The following is a 19699-nucleotide window of genomic DNA, read 5'->3' on the forward strand; positions in this document are numbered from 1 at the left end:
GTCTCCAGGATCATGACCCAGGCTGAAAGCGACGCTAAACCGCTGGGCCACCGGGGCTGCCCAGCTCCCACAACTTTTATGTGGCTTTCATCCACTGCCAGCTGGAGTTTTGGTCTAGTACAAACCTACACACGTACTTGAGGTAACATACGAGTGTAAGAAACAAGAGAGATGGGAAGCCTGGGTGGCTCAGCGGTTAGTGTCTGTCTTCGGCTGAGGTCGTGATCCTGGGGTCCCAGGATCGAGTCCCGCATGGGGCTCCCTGCGTGGAGCCTGCTTCTCCCTCTGCTGTGTCTCTGCCTGTCTCTAATGAATAAATAAATAAAATCTAAAAAAAAAAAAAAAAAGAAAGAAAGAAAGAAAGAAAAAAAGAAAGAAAGAAAGAAACAAGAGAGATCCCTTGTATCCTTTGCCTAGCTTCCCTTTGCACAACTATAGCAGAATATCACAACCAGGGTGCTGACATTGGTAAAAATCCATCAATCCATCTCCAGTGTGTGGCATTAATGATCGCGCCAGTCAAGCTAACGAATTTACCCACTTCTCAAGGTGCTGATGACCCCGGGCGGGGCGGGGGGGGGGGGCTGCACCCTGCTGCTGCACGTGCGCCGTCAAGACCGACGGAGGTTAGCGGGGGACCTGACAGGGCACGGTATGCGCCAGACTGCTTATCCAGGCGTCGTGTGATCCTCACAAGGGCCTGTGTTGCAGACGTTAGGACCCAGGCGCAGAAAAGGGTGGAGGCCAAGTGCGGGCCAGGTCCCATGGCCAGGCAGGGGCGAACCCGGGCTGCCTGTTCCATGTGCCTCCGAGCACAGCGCAGAGGGCACCGGCCCCAGGACCACTCGCGGAGTCCTTGCGGGCCCCGGGCAGCGGAGAGCAGCCCGCGCCTGACCTAAGCTCCGGGAGCCGCTTGGCGGGACACCTGGGCTGCACCCAGAAGGACGAGGAAGCCCGACGCAGGGACCACGGCCGCCTCCGGGGCCGCGCGCGCCGGGCTCCGCCCCGGGGGCCGCCGGGAAGCCGCCCTGGCCCCGGCCCCGCCCCCACCCCGCGCGCTCTCCTCCCCCCGCTGCGCGGCGCTCGGCTGCCCCCTGCCGCCGGGGGGTGGGCCCTGCAGCCTGGGCCCTCGCCTCCGATTGGCCGCTCCAGAAGCCTTCGGGCCGTCCGCCTTCCGCCACCGGATTGGCTGCGTCCCGGCGCTGAGGCCCCGCCCATTTCCCCGGGTCCTTTGATCACGCGCCTGCCGGCTCTTCCGGGGCCTGGGAGCAAGGCGAGGGCGTTCCTGTCCGGGCTGCAGCGGCGGGAGGTAAGGCACGGTCGGGTGGGCCGGGCTGCGGAGCGCCGGCGCGGGGCCGCATCCCGGGGGGCCGGATTCAGGGAGGCCCGGGCCCTCAGCGCAACCCCCAAACCTCCCTCCCTCGGCCGAGTCGCCCAGCGCCGTGGGAACGACCTCCCACTCGCCGATGCTGGTCCGCATCCTCGGAGCGGCCCGACACCCGCCCCACCTCGGCATGTCCCCTCGACCATGGGACGGTGTGCATGCGACTGTGCAAGCTCGCTGCCCCCACGGACACCGGGACAGGTAGTTCATACCTTGCCGTCCAGTGGAGACCCAGGCGAAGCGGGGTCGGGGACCTTGGGGTCTGCGTGAGGAGCCCACGGACCATCTCCTTGCATCTCTCGACGGGAACTGACCCTCTCACCTCCGCCTGGCAGCCCAGGCTAAGAGGGGAGGGACCTGGGCGGAGCCCCGGGTGGGGACCAGAGGGAGGTGACATCACCTCGCAGATACAATCCAGCCCTGCCCACCCGTGTCCACCCTGGCACGAGACCAGTAGGGGAGAGGCTGTCCCGGCTGTGTGTCTGCAGGAACGCCAAGGACCAGCCCGGCTTAGGGAGGGCCGGGCCTATTGCCTAAAGTGTGGGGATTGGGCGAGACTGAGGCAGGCTCCTCCAGATGCTCCTGCCTCACCCCGCGGCCCCCCAGTGTAGGACCCTCATGTTTTTTGTCAGATCTCTCCTTTTGCTCCAGTGGATAGGTGCTGGCAGCCCAGTGTCCGGAGGGGTTGCCACAGAAGCCCGGATCGTGTATCTAAGCTTTTCTTGGTTCAGATGTGCAGATGTCTGGCCAGCACCTGACTGGGGCCTCACCCTGATTTGGGGGGATAGGGGCTGGGCAGGACTCTGGGCCTCCCCTTGGTGTCTTCTACATTCAGGGTATCCAGTGAGTCACTCACTGTAAGGTTAAACCCAGCACACTGACTTGGAGGATACCTCGTCCCAGTGCCCGACCCAAGTTTTGATACATCACCAGCTCCTGGGGAGGGATCCAGAGCTTGGCTGTCACTCTGGGTGAAATTGATAACCTCCCTTCCTCCTCCCCAGGGAGCCCAGTGGAGGCGCCCTCCCGAGGCTCAACTGCCCATGCTGACTACCCAGCCCTCCGGCTGCCGAGGTCATGAGTAACACTACAGTGCCCAATGCCCCTCAGGCCAACAGTGACTCCATGGTGGGCTACGTGCTGGGGCCTTTCTTCCTCATCACCCTGGTCGGGGTGGTGGTGGCTGTGGTAAGGAGTCCCCTCATAGGCACATAAACACCCACACCTCTGCTGAGGCAGGAAGGGGGCGGGGCTGGTCCAGCCTGCACACATGGTCTCAGCTGTCCTGCTCTTACGCAAGTGGAGGGGTACAGGTGGGTGTCTCACTTGTGGGCTGTGCTCACTTGTGGGCTCAGCAGCCTCCGCAGCTGTGTGTCTCTGTTACAGGTAATGTATGTCCAGAAGAAAAAGCGGTGAGTGTCTCTGCCCCTAATGTTACCTCCCCTGCATTCTGCTTACACTTCTTCCTGTAGGATCAGGTTCTCTACATACACGGTTAAGATGCCCCTCGGCTATCCTTATACAAGCCTGAAATTCTCCGCACCCCATTGTTAGGATTTCCTGCCCACCCTGGGCTTACCCACATGAGAGGCCCCTTATAAAATTGGGCTCCTATTCTTAGAACCCTAGTGTGCCCCTGAAGGCACCCACTGGAGGTCCCACCGCATTGGGGAGTAGACACAGGGCTGTCAGGTGTTTGAAGGGAGTGGACACCCACCCTGGGCTGAGCTCCCCTCCCCTGCTCCCCAGAGTGGACCGGCTTCGCCATCACCTGCTCCCCATGTACAGCTACGACCCTGCCGAGGAGCTACATGAGGCTGAGCAGGAGCTATTGTCTGATGTGGGGGACCCCAAGGTGAGCACTCGGGGGCTCCAGGAATTAGCAGAGGTCCAGCTGCTGCGTTCCCATCCATACTCCCCTCCCCCACATGGGCCGGGCTAGTGGGGGCATCCCCATGGTTGTGCTGAGGCCCAGGTGAACTCCACCCTATGGCCCCATCTCTCCCCACAGGTGGTCCATGGCTGGCAGAGTGGCTACCAGCACAAGCGGATGCCCTTACTGGATGTCAAGACCTAACCAGACCCCTCTCCCTGCTCTCCAGAACCATGGGGTCTGGGGCGTGCCCAGGGCCTGCAGTCTGCTGCCTCCCTGTCCGCTAGCACTCACCCAGCTCCCCCTGCTGGGAACTGTGTCTCCTCTCCTTCCATCCCCAGCGGCACCTCACTCCCCCACCCTCCACAGGGCCCTCAGCCCTGTGTGACAGGGTGCAGCCTACCACCCGCTCCCCCTAATAGAAAAAAAAGGCTTTCCAGCTGGGGTGGAAGGGAAGGTTAGGCACCACCTTTCTCTTGAGCCCTCCCCCACCTGGCTTTGAACGTGTTTCCACGGTGACAGGGCCCAATGTATAGTATTCAGTATATATATTTTGTAAATAAAATGTTTTGTGGCTAGGGGTATGTTTTTTTTTTTTTTTTCAAGAAAGGCTTAAATTACCTTCCCTGGAGCTTCTCTTCCCCTCTCCTGAGCTTAACAGAGCCCTTGGGTAAGCCACCCCTGTCAACTAGATCTTTGGCTTCCACACACCTTTCACACCTACCCCAGGTGCCCACCAGAGGAAGACTCCAGTCCAGAAAAGGATATTTTTTTTATTCAAGTAACTGCAAATAGGAAACCAGATGGGGGGGCCCCAGGCTGGGACAAATAATGACTACCTCCTCCCCAGCAGAACAGGGGGAGAAGGTGGCCCCTACACCCTTGACGGTCTATACAGGCCCCCCCCTCACTCTGCTGCAGCATCCTAGGGGCAGAGCCCCACCTTCCCTGGGACTGGGGTAATCGGTAACCCAGCCTGCTCTGCCCTGGGGCCCTTCCCCTAAGAGTCTCAGAAGAGGGGATGTGGGCAGGACAGGAGGAGGCAATGAGGATGAACATTTGGCGCTGGTCACAGCAGCAATGACAGATGTCTAAGAATGGAAACATTGAACAAAAACAACACAACTGTCCAGAGGTAGTTTGTGAACAGAGGAAAAGATGGAACCAGAACCTTGGGGGGTGGGGAGGAGCAGAAGGGTGGGAGTGGGCAAGGCTAGCTCCTTGTTATCAGTGCCCCGTGTAAGGAAAGGGATACTGAGGCCGAGGGGGAAGCGCATGGGGTTGGGCAGGTGCTCTAGCCCACCTCAGGTGGCTGCCACAGGGAACGTGGACCTCCTGAGCCTCACCTGGATAAAGGGGGGGAATGCATTTCCCTCACTGCAACAGATTCCAGGAAGGAAGGTGGGCTGGAGCCCATTTAGAGAGTAGGGGGGCTCAAACCCCTCCTGCCTTCCTTCCTGTGCCCAAAGGGGGCTGTCTGACCCAGAGCAGGGACCAGGCAAAGTGGGAAGGAAGAGAAGTGGGTGTGAACCGCACCTAGTGAAACACAGGTCAGTCGGGGGGCATCTTGGGGCCGAGTGCCCCTCCCTACCGGCCATACCTGCTGCTGCCAGTGCTGTGGAGTGGGGCAGATCAGAATGAGATGGGCGCTTGGGCCCCTTTTAAGGCCAGGGGAGCCCTCCCAGGCCCCTTAGTGGGTAGCCAGAGGAAGAATGGGGAAGCAGAAGGGACCCCCGCCCAGAGCCAAGAGCCCGGTCAGCAATGTCCCCACCACTGAGCAGGATGATGCGGCAGGGGCAGGGCATACAGTGCAGTGGGAAGTCAGCCTTGTCTGGAAGGGCAAGTGTGCGTGTGGGTGGAGGGGTCACTGGAAACCAAGACCAAAGGAAACGGCTCCCCACTCGGGCCTTGGGGCCCCGCAGCGGCTGGTGTGCTGTGTAGTGTGGTGGTGAAGGCGCAGGGGGGTGGCGGGGAGGCGTGGGTCTGGGGGAAGGGGCGGGGGCGGTGGGAGCGGAGCGGAGCAGAGCTGTCCAGTCCCAGAAGGAAACTGCCCCTTGGTGAAGGAGCGGGCGGCACGGCGCGGTCACTGCTCCTCTTCGGAGGACTCCTGCGAGATGCCCTCTTCTTCCTCCTTCTCCTGTGAGGTGGACAGGGCAGTCAGTGGGAGGGCCAGGCCTGCCCCCCCCCAACCTGGGGGAAGGGGGCAGGCACAGGCCAGGATCGCTCCCACCCCTCCCCGGGCTCCCTGGCTCTCCAGAAGGGGGATGAGTCAAGGCTGAGTGTGTGAGTGACTCAGCAACCTCCACGGCCCAGTTTCATTCATAAAAAAGGAAGAATTTAGAGGGAGGGAAAAAAAAACCCCACACACATGCTGCTCTTGCACCAGGCCAGGCCCCCTTGGCCCCCGTGCCTGTGGTAGACATGGGGGGACCCACAGAGCCCTGTGTGGCACTGAGCTGCAGCCCGAGGAAGTGAGTGGCTCTCTGTAGGAAGGGAAGGGAGAGGTGGCCAGAAAGAGGAAGCGGGAAGGGGCGGCTGCGGGGTGTGCTGGGTGCAGTGCCGGGGAACCAGGTGGCCTTGGCCCGCAGAGGCAGCTGATGGGCCATGGACTGACCCCGGGCCAGGGCGGGGAGGAAGGGGAAGTGTGTGCCGCCGGGGCTCACTCACTGGGCGGGAATGTCGGGACACCACATGGGCCTGCGGCCCCCGTGCCAGGCACAAACTCCAAAACAACTTGTTTCCTGTTACTCACTCCTGGGGCCGGGCCAGCACCCCCTAACTCCCCTCCTCACCCTGGTGGTGGCTCAGCTCGAGGAATGAAGGCCTTGAGATCAGATTGGGGGGTGGGGTAGGTAGTAAAAGGCCAGAAAGAGCAGACTAGGGTTGCCTTAACTTCAGTATAGGCCCTAGAAGCAGCCTCCTGGACTTCGCCTACCTTCTTTCATTAACAGGTGTTGGGGTGGGGGGGCTCAGAAACGGATGGTGGGTCCCAGTTGAGGTGCTGAGTGGGATCTGCTCCCACAGAGCACTACCCACCTGCCCCAGGGCTGAGCTCCTTTGCTGCTACTTCCTTCGCTACCCAAGAGCGTGGGGAGGACAGACCTCACCCTATGCTCATAGTCTTCTTTCCTCATTTCTGTAATGGGGCCCGGGGGTGGGAGACTAGATGGCCTCCAAGTTCCCCCTAGAAATGGAGTCTGTTCTAGGAGTAGAGGAAAGAGAAGTAGCCCCAACCCCCCCACCCAGGCAGGGCAGGGGTCAGAGTCTGGTTTGTCCCCAGGACCCTTCACTTCTCAGGGACACAGCCCTTTAAAAGCCGTGGGCTGGGTGCCAGGACGCTGGGCCACACGCACATCCTCTCCCTCTCCCGGCCTGGGTAGAAAGAATGATGTCCCACTAGGATTCCTGGCTCAGGTTGGGCAGAGCCATCTTCCCAGGCAGAGCACGCAGGACCAATCTGTCACCCATTCTTAAACACCCTCCCAGGAAATAAGAAACGGCCGCCATCCCTTCACCTACCAGTTTTTTGGGTCTGCCCCTCGGTTTCCTCCCTGGAGTTGTGGTAGTTTTCTAGATGGTCAGAGAAAAAGATCCACTAAGTTGAAAAACATCCCTACCACTGCTCACCGGATGCCCGGTGCCCCACCAGGATGGGGAGGGGCCGAACCACCTACCTCTGCTCAGGGCAGCCTGGGACTCCCTCAGCCTGCGGGCCCACCCCTCAGCCTTTGGGCCCACCCGAAGCCAGCTGGTGATGACTGGCTAGCCACACTGCACCCCCCCCCAATATACACACACGCCCCCCACTCCCTCCTCCACCCATGACTCAGAGGATATGAGTCGTGTCTCAGAAAAAATAAAATAAAAAACAAAACAACTTCTCTGAGAGACTGATGCCACTGTAAATCTGGCCTTCCCTGCTTGGCCCCATTTCTCTGGGGATCCAGGGGACCCCGGAATGGAAGGGAACATGGTCAGCCTAAGGAGTGATGGAACTACCCCTTCACTCTTCCCCATTCGCCTTTCTCCAGACAAGGAGAGCTATGGGGCTTCTAACTGGATTTCCCCATCGTCCCGTGCAGGCCTGAGTGCCCACCAGTGAGGAGTCAGTCATTGCCCTGCTGTCCCCAGTGAGCCAAGACCCACTGCCACCCGTGCCTCCTTCATCCTTACCCGGGTCTTGGCAGCACCCTTGTTTTTGCTCCCCTTTGGTCGGCCCCGAGGTCTCTTAGGTGTTGGCACTTCACTGGGTTCCTTCTGCAAAGGCAGGTAGGATAATCAGACACAGATGCCATCTGCCCCACCCCTTTCGAGACACAGCTCTCCCCTCCACCCAAGTCAGCCAGCTATCACCCTGACCCAGAAATCCACAGGCACCACAGCAGGCAAGCCCTCCAGACCCAGGTTCTCGCTCTATTTTGCAAAGCCCCTCCCGTGCTTCCCTGTGACAACAAAATGACAAGAAACCAGAAAAGTTTCGGAAAGGGGTCATAGGGCAGAAAAACCCCATCCGGCAGCTCTGCCACCAATGGGCCCTAAGCTCTCAGGCAAGACCCAGAATGCTTGGGACTCAGTCTCCTCAACTGCAAATGGTGAGAAGACTTCCCTCACAGCATCAGAGCCTCATGGAAGGGTGCGGAAGTGTCCCCCACTGGGCCAAAACCACGCCCCAGCCCCTGGGGGGATGCAGAAGAGGATAAACACCCCCCCCAACCAGAGGGAGCCTCCAGCCACTACCTGCAAACCAAACTCCCTCCAGGCTTTGTCCCAGGGAGGGAAATCAGGCCCGGATGTCAGAGACCAAGAGATCCCTGCCGGAGTCGCCGGTGAAATTTACTAAGCCTGACTAAGCCTGACGGAATAAAAAGCTGCTGCATAATGCACAGAAGCTGGGCAGTAAAGGCAGGTCAGCTACGGTTTCGGGGTAGCTGCCCACAGGCTGTTTGGAACTACGGTCCAGTAACCCAAAACACCCCCCACCACCACACAGACACCCGGCTGCAGACCCCAGCTACCTGGCAAGAGGTGGAGGCCGAGGGAACGAGACAAAAAGACCAACTCCCTCCACACTGTGGGCTGTGCCAGGGGCAGCTGAAGCCCTCCACTCTGACTTCTCAGGGCTCACGTCTCCCCGCAGTCAGTACCTCCCGTGCCCTCCATCCTACAGGTAGGAGAAGCCTGAGGCCCACGGAGCAAAGAGCAAGGGTTGGCCTGGACCCCTGGCCTCTGGCCCTCGCCCCAGCAGCCCCTCCGAGAGAATCCAAGATCTCCACCAAGTGACAGATGCTCCCTAGAGTGCCCCAAGGGGCCAGGCTGGCCTTCTAACCCTGTGGAACCTCAGTGGTGGCCAGCACCAGGGTTCCCAGAGTCCCACCCCTATGACAACTTCCCCACATTTTCTGTTCTCGGGCTTCCGTTTCCTTTTACGGAGCCAGAGTAGTGCCTGGGCCCAGGGCCGCTTGAAGCCAGGCCTGTGGACAGGTGCAGCCCACAAGCTTTGTTATAGGTCTGGGATAAGGAAGTACGGAGTTGACAGTTAAGTATTTAGTAACTTTTATGGCTAATGGACAGACTAGTATGTGCAGTGAGCCTAAGGATTAGAAACACAGGACTTAGACGTGTATGTAAACTCCTCTTTACCGTGTTTTTGTAAACGTGTTGGTCTATCCACAACAGCCTGGACATAAAGGGTGGGTAGTTTACCAGGATGTGAGCATGGGGTCACTTCTGGCTTGGATTATCTGGCATGGGCTCAGGGGTCACTCAAATTTCTCAGCCCCCACTTCTCTCCTGGGGTCTCAGGAGCGGACCAGGGTTGACATGTGTGGGGTGCATGTTTGGAGTGAGCACACATGGACACGCAGCATGGATTCTGCAGCCCTCTACTCCAGCTGTCACTTGCTCAGACACGTGGCACCTCCCTAACCCAAAGGGGGTAAACTGAGCAAAGGTTTGGACACCCACCTGACTCCCTACCAGCGCCGTCCCGGGACTCACCGGAGGCTGCTTGCGCGGCCGGCCCCGCCCTCGCTTCTCAGTGCCGTCCTTTTCCTGCTTGGAGGCCAAAGGCTGGCTGGACTTCGAGCTCGACTCGCTCATCTTCCCTTCTCTCTGGAGCAGGTGGAGGAGCGACGGCTGGGATACTAGGGAGCAGAAGAAGTTGTTTTAAACACGACATCTTGTTTCAGCCACCTCCAAACTCCTTCACCACTTCCACCCTCCAAATGCACTGTAGGACCCTGCCTACTCCTAGGGCTACCCAGGATTCCTGACATCATGAGGATGGGGTGAGGGGGAATCCCTGGATGGCTCAGTGGTTTAGCGCCACCTTCAGCCCAGGGTGTGATCCTGGAGTCCTGGGATCAGGTCCTGCATTGAGCTCCCTGCATGGAGCCTGCTTCTCCCTCTGCCTGTGGTCCCTGCCTCTCGCTGTGTGTGTCTCTCATGAATAAATAAATAAAATCTTAAAAAAAAAAAAAAAGCCTTTTAAAAAAAAAAAAGAAAAAAAAAAAAGGATGGGGAGTTGGGGGGGGTGTCCACCCAGCCCCGGCAGGCTGCTACAGGGTGGGGCTGGGCCGTTGGCCCTAATCAACTCCTTATCTCCTGCTCAGAAGGGTGCTTTGTTGTCCTGCCACCCCCACGGGGCCCAGGCCCAAGAGGCACAGCCAAGCTCAGATGTATTTCTGCAGGTGAGGCCACCTAGACGGAGGTGTAGGTTGGGGGGGTCCTCACATTGCCCAGGGTCCCTCTGTCTAGCCAGCTGCCCTTTCTCTTAGAGAAAAGCAAGCCTGAATGGCTCACAGGCAACAGGGGAGGAAAGGGAAGCAGAATCAATCAGCCCCAGACAGCCAGGGCCATCAGTACCCCCCCACCTGGCCAACAGAGTTGCCTATCTGCCACGGCCCAAGCCTCAGGACCAACTGCGACACTCCACATCAATCACCTGGCCAGGGGTCGTGCCCACCCCACCACTTCCGTCTCCTCTCCGCTCTCCCTGGGCTAGAGCCTTGGGGATTCAAGGCTGGGAACAATTTGGGAAGGGGGAAGATGGCCAAAATTGTAATAGGGGAGGAAAATCCCAAAGCACTTTCCCCTTGTCCCCACCCCACCCACCTGGAGTCAAATAAAATCTTCCCCTTCGATGCCTGCTTTCAGGAGGGGCAGTATTTCTCCACTGAGATGGATCATTCTAGCAGATGCTGGCTGCCCTCCCTCCCTCCCACCCCCCCAGCCCTGGCAGAGCTGGTCCTCAAAGCTTCTTTTCTAGCATTTTCCCTCTTCTTAGAGGCCGTTTTGGGTTTAATCAGCCCCACTAATTTTGAGTTTACATAAAACCTCCCACTGCAAGGAGCACCTGCACCCCGGATTAGGGAGGCTCTTCCAGAGGCTTAAAACACAGTGAGGGTCCTCCCCTCCCCCATCCCATTTCCCCTCTTGTCTTTCCAGTTGCAGAGACAGGAGACCCGGGAGACCCAGGACTCTGTCTGTACCTCCCTGGTAACAGATCCCTGGTTGCCCTTGGGAAAGGGCGGGCCCACGCAGCTACACTTCCAAAAGACCTCCATCTGTAAAATGGGGTAATGGGAAGACATCTACCCCAGCTCCCTCTCTAAACTGATGCCAAAGATTAAACCAGATCATAGTTAAATGATCATAGTCAAGATCATAGTTAAATGCGTCAACATAAAGTCCTCACTCCAATCAAAATGAGAACTAGGATATTCGAAAATGACTTTTCTTTCCCCTATTTCAGATTTTCAAACACATTTCCAATTTTAACTTAGCCAAGAGAAAAGAAAGTTTTTTGCAAACTTGTGATTTTTGGAGGGCTTGAGGCCCCCATCCTCAAGCATCACGATTCTCCAGACGGTGAGACTTTGGTAATTATTCTATTTTATAATATTTCAGACTTGAAGACCCTTTTAAACAAGGTGGTTGGTGATTTATCCTGCGCCGTCATTAGTGGCTTGGCCTGCTCTGTAATTACAGGCAGTGATTAGAATCTTATATTACACCACAGGTTCCCCTTCAAGCTAAACATCAAAATTAATCAGTCTAAATGAGCGCTGACCTCACATGAGGTCTGCAGAAGGCCCCCTCACGGAGGGGGTTCCAGTTGGGCCAAGCCAGCCCCTAATCCCAGAAAGCCTGGGCCCAGCATGCCTGGGAATCCTGGTGGGTCTCCGGGAAAGTTCCTGCATCATCTGGAGATCCCCACCACCACCTCATACTCCTGGGGACCCCTTTAATCCACTCTCCAACTCCCTCCCCTTCCAGGCCTCCAGGAACTGAATGAAGGCCTGAAGCCCTCTCTCGTGAAACCAACAAATGCTGGTCTCTTCTTCCACCTGTTTCTGAATATCAGAAGCCTGGCTGGCGAAGCCATGTTTAGGGCCCAACCTGAATCCTTCTGTATAATGAGCCTTTTTGGGCCTCAAGCTTGCCCCTCCACACACCGTGCATGCAATGGGTCTTCCACAAATGCACACGAGTCTACGAGCACAACCCTAGGAAATCATCATGGGGCTCCCTTGTTTTCCGGAAAAAAAGTAGCCCAGAGAGGCCTGAGGAGTTGCCCAAGGTCACACAGCAAGTTGGTGAGCGAAAGAGAGGTTGTTACCGGCGACCCCTCTAGCCCGGGACTTTCTTTCCTTACCCTCCTGGAGACTGATTAAAGTCTCTGTCGCCCCCTGCTCCAGGGTGACTCTGCAAGTGTCTGGGCCGGGCCGTTGCAGGTCAGCCAACGAAACTAGGGGCCCGAGCGCGCGGGGGGAGGGGCACGGGCTGCTCTCGCAGGCGCGGGAAACTGGTGCACCCCGACCGCATGCACCGCCACGCGGGTGCACCCGGCCCCACTTCCTGCCAGAGGGGGCACCCAAGCCCGCCTTGGGGCAGGAAACCTGGCGCGCGCGGGCGCGGGGTAGAGGAAGAAAGCCACCTCCCTCCGCGCCCTCCCCGCAAAATAAAGCTCCAGAAAAAAAAAAAAATTGAAACGGGGAGTCAGAGGGACTAGTTCCAACAGAGCCCTGCAAAGCAGAGAAACCTGTTTGTGGGGGCGGAGGGCAGGCCCGGCCCCGGGGGCTGAAGACGCGCGGGCCGGGCCAGAGGTGGGGTCGGGGTGAAGCCCCAAACCCAGGGCCGCGCGGTTCGGCCTCCTCTGCGTAGGGGGGGGGGCACCAAGAGGAAGGCCGAGCGGGAGCAGAGCTGAATTGCGGGGCTCCCGCCCATCCCCCTCACTTCTAGAACTTCCCCGGGCTGCGGGGGGCGCCCGGCCCCCCTCTCGCCCGCCTCGCCGCAGCCCGCTCCTCTCCCCACCCCCCACAGCCCGGGCCCCGGCTCGGGCTCGGGCTCCAGCGGGAGCGGCGGCCGCGCGAGGTGCACCGGGCTCCGCCGGGTGCACAACTCGCGCTCGCCGCAGCCGCGCGCCCCCTCCCCCACCGCGCGCCTTTCCCGGGTCCCCGCCCCCCGCAGGGCACCCGCGGCGCGGGGGAAGGGGTGCGGGCGCCCTACCCGCGCCGCGGGGCCCCGCCGCCCGCCCCCGCGCCGCGCGGCCCTCCCCCGCCGCCGGCTCGCGCAGCCCCGGCCTGGGAATAAAGCCGGAGGCGCGCGCTGCAGCCCCGGGCGGCTCGCAGGAGGGGCGGCGTGCGGGCGGGGGCGCGGGCGCCCCCTCCTCCTCCGCCGCCGCCGCCGCGGGCCCCGGGGACGACTCACCGCGAGCTCGGCCGCCGGCCTGCGGTGCGCGCTCCGGGCTGCCGGGAGCGACGGTGCTGGGCGCTGAGGACCGGCCTGGCTCCGCCGCCGCCGCCGCTGGTAGCAAATGCGGATCTGAAACCGGGAGAGAGAGCAGAGGCGCTCAGAGACCGCCGCCGCCGCGTGCTCGCCGCCCAGGCCCCCGCGGGGTATTTATCTGTCACATTCAGGCGGGGGGACAAAAATATTCGCCCTCCCCCGAAGGATGGCGAGGGGCAGGAAGCTAGGCACGGCCCGTGCGCGGCCTCAATAAATAAATAATTTAATTAAATGATAGATATATAAAAAAAAAGAAGCCACCGGAGGGGCCGCGAACTCACGCCTTCTTGGAGCCGCGCCAGCGCCAGAAATAGCCCGGGCTCGGAGTCCCAATTAGAGGAGCGCAGCCCCGGCTCAGGGGAGCTTAAAAAGAGCGACCCAGGGGCAGGGGGGACGGGCCCGCCCGCGCCAGCCGTGTCACTGTGGGGGGCGGGGCCATGCAAATGAGCCCGGGGATTTAAAAGGGCGGCCGCCCGCCAGCCGCCGCCGCCGCGCGGGTGGGTGCTGACGACGGGGAGGGGTGCGCGGGAGGCCTGGGCTGGGAACCCGAGGCCACGATCCCCTCTCTACTGTCCCGGGCCGGGAGCCCGGGGAGGGTGCATGGAGTGGGAACGCCAAGGGGCTTTTCGCGGGGGGAGAGGGGAGGGCGTCCTCACAGCCTGGAACGGGGCGGGGGGGCGGTCCTGGGAGGATCACCTCCGGGGACCTTCCGGGCGCGTGGGCCCGGCGCCCGCGGGGCGCGCTGGGTGTGGGCGGGCGTTAGTGCCCGCGGGATCCGCGCGGGCGGGCGGGGGCGGGGAGGAACGCGCCCGGGAGAATTCCGCGGCCTACCCGCCGCCCCAGCGCCCAGATTCGCGGCTCGCAGATTCCCCTGGGCGGACAGGTGTCAGCATGTGCATTTCAGTGCCAACCTGCGTGTGGCTGACTGGTGAAATACAAGTCTTGTGAAATCCAAACGTGAAACTTGTGAAATCCCGAGTTCTCGCTTATTAATGGCCGCGAGTGAGCCGTCATCCAGGTGCAGCCTCCAAGCGAAGCCAACGATTGGCTCGCTTGCAGGTAAACCCGAGGGTGGACTCGTCCCTCTAGGGGACTCGCATGGTGTTTTGGAGATACGCCTCCCCACCGGTGCCCTAGCCTTCTCCGCTGCGAAGGAAAACGAGAAGGCGTGAGCCCACGGTCGCCTGGAAGCACTTTGAGGGCAGGGCCTGGGTCGACGCGAGCCGTCCCCGCCACGCCTGGCCCGCCCGGCGCCACAGAGACTTGTTGCACGAACGAGGAGGAAGCCAAAGTCGAAAGATGGCGGGGAGGGCGGTGGGAGAAGAAAGGGCGCTGTCGAGAGCGGCGCGCCCTGCAGGCCGGGTCCGGGCCTCCTCGGGCGCACCTCCCGCCTCTGGTCCCGCGGCTGCCCTCCACACCTCCCGTGATGCAGGGAAATGCAATGCGGCCCAGTGACACACGGCTGTGACTCATGTTTTTCTTTGCTCCCCTCCTTCCTCCCCGGCCGGCCGAGGCCCCAGCCCAGCCCCCTCCTCAGGGGGCGAGCCGGCGATGGAGGGGGCCGCCTGGAAAACCCTGCGCCCGGAGTGGAGGCGGGGTGGGGAGCCGGAGGGGCCGGGCCTCCTACTTTCAGGAATGTTTCAGGAATGTTTCCGGTGGGGGTGGGGAGCGGCGCGGGATGGGCCCAGCCCCCACCCGGGGCGGCGGGCCGGCGCTCGGGGCCGGGGGCAGCACGTGCTCGGCCGGGTGGGGGCGGGAGCGCCCGGGCGGGAAGGCGCCGGGGGCCCCGGGCGCGGGTTCAGCCAGGAGGGCGCGCGGGCCTGGGGCCGGCCAGGGCTCGGGGTGGGCCCGGAGGCCGCCCAGCGCGCGCCGGCTCCCCGCCCCGCGCCCAGGTGAAACGGAGTTCCTGCGAAGTGCCCAGGCCGCCCCTGGAGGGGAAAGGAAGTCACCGGAGGGGAGAGGAGGGTGGAGGGGAAGGCCTGGGAGAGGCTGGGGGAGGGGCGGCCTGCCCCTTTGTTTGGAGCCGGGGTGGGGGCGGGGCGGGGTGGAAGGCGCGCGGCTCCCTCCATCTTTGTGCCCTGCGTGCCGAGCGCGCTTAGTAGGCCGCGACTTGGGTCGGCTGGACGCCTTGAGGTAGCTCGAGAACCTCTGCAGCGTTGAGTGGAAGAACGAGCCTTCAGTTCTTGCCCCACTACCGTCAGGTCACGGTTCCCCGCCGGCGACGCGGGCCCCTAGACGCCGGGGCGCGAGGCCGAGCTCCGGGGCTCACGGCCTGGGAGGCCCCTTCCCGGGACGCAGCTTACCTGGGGCAGCCCTGCCTTCCGCGCGTGGCCGGTGTCCTGCGGCCTTCCCTGAGGGACCTGGGGAAGGGAGAGGGACTTCTGCCTCCAGGGGCTGTGGGAAAACTTGGCCAACTTTTTGGCCCACTTCTAACTAGCCGACTTGATCTTATTTTTCCTACTCTTATTTTTCCCCTCGTCCTGATTTTCTCACCGACTTGGTTTTTTACCTTGTCCTGCGGGTATTCTTGTCAGCCACCTCAAACCCTCCCTGGAAGGAGGCAGGTATAAATACACTTGGGGGCAAATACCATAGCTTGCTCCTCTTCAGGATTCCCCTCGCCCCTGTAATCCACGGAACTACCCACTGACCTCCATGCCTTCTGGATTAAAGATGCCCTGAATTCCCTTCCTTTTCTGTCCTTCCTTTTTCAGTAAGAAGCAGAAGGGTGAGTGGTCGTTAGAAAAAGATAAATAAGATATGGTTCTTGCTCCAGCAAGTTTCATATTTAGAGGAATCAGAACCAAGAACACACCAGAGAAAGCTGAGGAGCAACCCAGGAGATGCCATGAGGCCAAGTGCACTCATTGATTCAGTCAATATTTATTGAAAGCCTACTAGGTACTAAGAGCTGGTCCAAACTCTTGGGGTACAAGCAGTGAACAAAGTAAAATTCCCTGTGCTCTTGAAGCTTATGTCTAGGGAGTCAGGCCTTTAAACAGAGACTCATGCTACAGAGGGAGGGAAGATGGGAGCTCAGAATAGTCAGGGAAGTAAGTTGGCTGGAGGAGCTGGGCTGGAGTAGGCCTTGAGCTGGTCTTGATGGCATTTGGATAACTAGGGAATTATGAGGAGCAGCAAGAAAGAGCTATTCTAAGCCTGGGGCATCAACCTGGTTGGTCAAGGCCTGAGGAGTCCCAGGGGAATCCGTCATGTCAGAACTGGTCTTCCCCATAGGAAACATTTTCTTACTGTCAGAGTTGGGTTATGCAGTTTCCACAAGGACAACCAGCCAACTTCAGGAACCCAACAGGAATGTCCACGGAGTGAGGAGTTCCAATCAACTCTGTAATTCAGGACAGCTGCAGGTTAAGTTCATTTTCACCTGAGCTGTTGTAATTCCTCCTGATGGATGCCAGTTCTTCCCCTGCCTTGCCAAGTGGTGTAGCGGGAGACTGACACTCCCAGTCGAAGTTTGGAAATGCAGAGGTTGTAGTGGGTTGGGGTGTCTCTTAGCTTTCCCTGGGGATTCATGTCTCAGTACATTTCTCCAGTCAGCATATGCGCTTCTCAATACCTCTTCTGAATCATCTACGGCTAGCTCTTGGAAGAGTAGAGGGGAAGACCACTGTCAATGGTTCCACGTAGTGTTTGGGTTAGTTGAGGTTTTCTAGAAGCCCGGGGGATGAGGTTTGATTAACATTGTATGTCCAGCCCAACATAAAAGGTAGTGGGAGGAGGCAGGAAGAAGAGAAACCAGAATAGTTTAACCTATTGCCCAAACTGGGATACTTTTTAAAGTTAACATTTTACTGATGAAAACTGTATGTGCAGAAAATGCACAACCCTGTATCAGCTCAATGCATTTTTGTAGAAGGAACACCCTGTGTCACCAGCACCCAGATCCAGAAACCATCTCCAGCCCCACGTCACCACCATTGCCACTTCTAATAGCCTCCTGTACTTTCCCCTTTTGCATGCATCGCATGGATGGAATCATAGGTGATACACTCCTGGGTTTGTTCAACATTATATCTGAGTTTCATCCATGTGGTAGCATGCGGCTAATATTCATTCTTCTTGCTGCATAGTTATATGGTGTGAATGTGCCACAGTTTATGTATCTGTTCTGTTGAAGGGCATTTGGATGGACTCTGGTTTGGGTTATTACAAATAGTACTACTGTGGGTGTTCCAGAATATGTCTTCGTGATTAGATGTGCAAATTTCTGCTAAGTAGTGCCTAGGAAAGGAATTCTTGGATTGTAGGATAGGTTTGTCCAGCTATTACAAGCAAGTAGGCCACTTAAGAGTAAAAGGGGGGACTTAGCGGTAGTTTTGACCAGACAGCATAAAACTGGGATTGATCCCCGGCTGTATCAACCAGGATTGACCCACGCATGTCACATATAGGGGTGCCCTGGTGTACAGTGTTTGACCACTCCTGGAGAGTCACCCAGCTACTAGTACATCTGGTCATCTGGCAGGATCAGGTCTCCAGGCCCTGCTGACCACAAGCTCTGCTGCCAGGAGGCCTGGCAGGCCTAGAATGGGAGGAGAGCCTCTTCTGCTTCCAACTTTCGAGGGAAAATCTCTTCAACGAATTGGAAGACCCAGGAGACAGGCACCCCTGTGCCCTGAGCCAACTACCCATGCTGCATGGCTGCAGGGCACCATGGACTTTGTCAGCTTTCTTCAAGGCTGAAACCCAGGTAAGCCCCACTCCTCAGCAGCCTCAGAAAAAAAAAAAAATGAGGAAAAGGAGTTTATGAGCATGGACTAAATGCAAATGTGTTCTCAGATCCTTCAACACTCCTACCAGATCAGTGATGCTGTTGCCGCCATTATACAGGTGCTAAAACTGAGGCTCAGGAAGATTAAACAGCTTGACATTCTGCTTCTATGCCCAGGCTGGGTGGCATTGCTGCCTTCTCCCAGCCTGGCCAGATGGGTCTCTCTAGGCACCAAGAGAGGCATAAGGGATGTGGCCTTGAACCAGGTAGCTACATTCCCTGTCTTTAAGTGGTGTACTTTGGGTGGGATGGGGGGCAGACAAGTACATGGCAAATATACTTTGAACAGTGTGGTACCTGCTGGAATGGGGGCCCGAGGAAGCACAAGGCAGGGGCCCAGTGTATGGGTGGAGCATCACAGGAAGGCCTGGGAGTGGGCAGGTGAGGCAGCAGGGCATCTGATGTGAGGACGGGCTCCGGGCTGTGACACACATGGGAGCTGGACTCAGCACCATTCCCCACACAGTTTAGGATGTGAATTAGATCCCACCAAAGAAAGAGGAATATTTGAAGGAAGCAGGGAGAGGGAAATACCACTGTGTGGGCTGTGGAAACTTGGGCTTTTCTGTAGCACATATAACGTCCAGTTACCAGCTTTATGGGGATCAAGAGGCAGGTATGGGGGGAAGGGCAGAAGGGCCTCCTATTCCTGGATGGCAGCTCAGCTGCTCAGATGGGAGGGCCTCTTGATTCCCACCCCCATCAGAGCAGAGGGAGGCAGTTCAGTTGTGTTTTCCCAGGAGGCCCAGCCTAGAGCTGGCTCCTCCAGTTCTTCCAAAGGTTTTAAGAGCACCTAATTCCTGGTATTAAATCTCTTTCCAAATAAATAAATAAATAAATAAATAAATAAATAAATAAATCTCTTTCTACCTAAAACATAAGGCATGTCCCACCTCTGTTCAGAATCTTTCATAGATTCTCGGGATCCCTGGGTGGCGCAGCGGTTTGGCGCCTGCCTTTGGCCCAGGGCGCGATCCTGGAGACCCGGGATCGAATCCCACATCAGGCTCCCGGTGCATGGAGTCTGCTTCTCCCTCCGCCTGTGTCTCTGCCTCTCTCTCTCTCTCTGTGACTATCATAAATAAATAAAAATTAAAAAAAAAAATCAGAATCTTTCATAGATTCTCATCTCACAGGGTAAAAATGAAGTCTTCACCCAAACCCCAAAGCTCAGCAATCTCCCCACCCCTAACCCCATCACCTACCTGCCATTCTACTTCAGCTGCACCAGCTTCCTCCATGGTCCCCACACCTGCCAGGTGAGAGCTCACCTCAGGGCCTTTGTTGCACTTGCCATTACCTCTGCTTGACTTGCTATTCCTATAAATATTCTCAGGGCTCACCCTGTCACCACCTTCAGGTCTCTGTTCAATATTACTGTCCATGCTATGTAAAATTGCACATTTGCCCTGCAATTCTTCATCTGCTTTACCACGCTTCTCCCCCCATAACACTTAAGGTACTATATAACTAACTTTGTACTTAATTGTAATCAGTAAAAGTGGTACATTTTTTTCCTGTCCAACAGTGTCCATTGGAAGGCCAGAGGATTTGATGTGTGGTATTGACAGGGGGATTCCCAGGGTCTCACACAGTGTTCAAATCTAAAACAACTGTTGAATGAAGAATGTTTAGCAGAAGTGATTTCCGTTATCACAAAGGCCAACCCACAGGGCATTGGGTTGGGCAATGGCCATCTGTCCCCAAACCTCAAGGCAGACAAAAGGGTGAGGAACCCAGCATATCATCATGGGAGTCACAAGATGGTCTAGCCCAAGATGCGGCTTCTACACCCTACAGAAACACCTGCTTTCTGTTTATGTTAAAATCACTGTACCATTGTCATCTGCAGACTGGTTTC

The 19699-nt window shown here is 58.3% G+C and overlaps 2 protein-coding genes across 4 annotated transcripts; one reads left to right on the plus strand and one right to left on the minus strand.

Moving 5' to 3' along the window:
• Positions 1 to 1229: 1229 nt before the first annotated feature.
• Positions 1230 to 3835, plus strand: SMIM29 (small integral membrane protein 29). Of its 2 annotated transcripts, none has more exons than XM_041724023.1 (5): positions 1230 to 1309; positions 2389 to 2572; positions 2771 to 2796; positions 3134 to 3239; positions 3396 to 3835. In XM_041724023.1, the coding sequence occupies exons 2-5, from the start codon at positions 2462 to 2464 to the stop codon at positions 3459 to 3461; spliced, it is 309 nt and encodes a 102-aa protein (XP_041579957.1). In that variant the 5' UTR covers positions 1230 to 1309; positions 2389 to 2461; the 3' UTR covers positions 3462 to 3835. The 2 variants fall into 2 exon arrangements, with proteins under 2 accessions (XP_041579957.1, XP_041579947.1); XM_041724013.1 differs by lacking the exon at positions 1230 to 1309 and adding an exon at positions 1316 to 1585.
• Positions 3836 to 4010: 175 nt separating this feature from the next.
• On the minus strand, positions 4011 to 13486 carry HMGA1 (high mobility group AT-hook 1). 2 transcript variants are annotated; one of them, XM_041725303.1, is made up of 6 exons: positions 13328 to 13486; positions 12969 to 13082; positions 9222 to 9400; positions 7431 to 7514; positions 6777 to 6827; positions 4011 to 5394 (listed from the first exon to the last, which is right to left on the minus strand). In XM_041725303.1, exons 3-6 carry the CDS (start codon positions 9354 to 9356, stop codon positions 5341 to 5343), a joined length of 324 nt encoding a protein of 107 aa, XP_041581237.1. In that variant the 5' UTR covers positions 9357 to 9400; positions 12969 to 13082; positions 13328 to 13486; the 3' UTR covers positions 4011 to 5340. The 2 variants fall into 2 exon arrangements, with proteins under 2 accessions (XP_041581237.1, XP_041581244.1); XM_041725310.1 differs by having other exon boundaries at positions 9255 to 9400; positions 13328 to 13485.
• Between the last annotated feature and the right edge of the window lie 6213 nt (positions 13487 to 19699).

The sequence above is a fragment of the Vulpes lagopus genome, chromosome 1 (genome assembly GCF_018345385.1).
Source record: "Vulpes lagopus strain Blue_001 chromosome 1, ASM1834538v1, whole genome shotgun sequence".
Classification (NCBI taxonomy): Eukaryota; Metazoa; Chordata; class Mammalia; order Carnivora; family Canidae; genus Vulpes; species Vulpes lagopus.

Coding starts and splice junctions, on each gene's coding strand:
- SMIM29 (XM_041724023.1), top strand. CDS start 2,462: ATGAGTAACACTACAGTGCCCAATGCCCCTCAGGCCAACAGTGACTCC. Junction 2,573..2,770: donor TCGGGGTGGTGGTGGCTGTG/GTAAGGAGTCCC, acceptor TCTCTGTTACAG/GTAATGTATGTCCAGAAGAA. Junction 2,797..3,133: donor TATGTCCAGAAGAAAAAGCG/GTGAGTGTCTCT, acceptor CCTGCTCCCCAG/AGTGGACCGGCTTCGCCATC.
- HMGA1 (XM_041725303.1), bottom strand. CDS start 9,356: ATGAGCGAGTCGAGCTCGAAGTCCAGCCAGCCTTTGGCCTCCAAGCAG. Junction 6,828..7,430: donor AGGGTGCTGCCAAGACCCGG/GTAAGGATGAAG, acceptor CTGACCATCTAG/AAAACTACCACAACTCCAGG. Junction 5,395..6,776: donor GGGGCAGACCCAAAAAACTG/GTAGGTGAAGGG, acceptor TCCACCTCACAG/GAGAAGGAGGAAGAAGAGGG.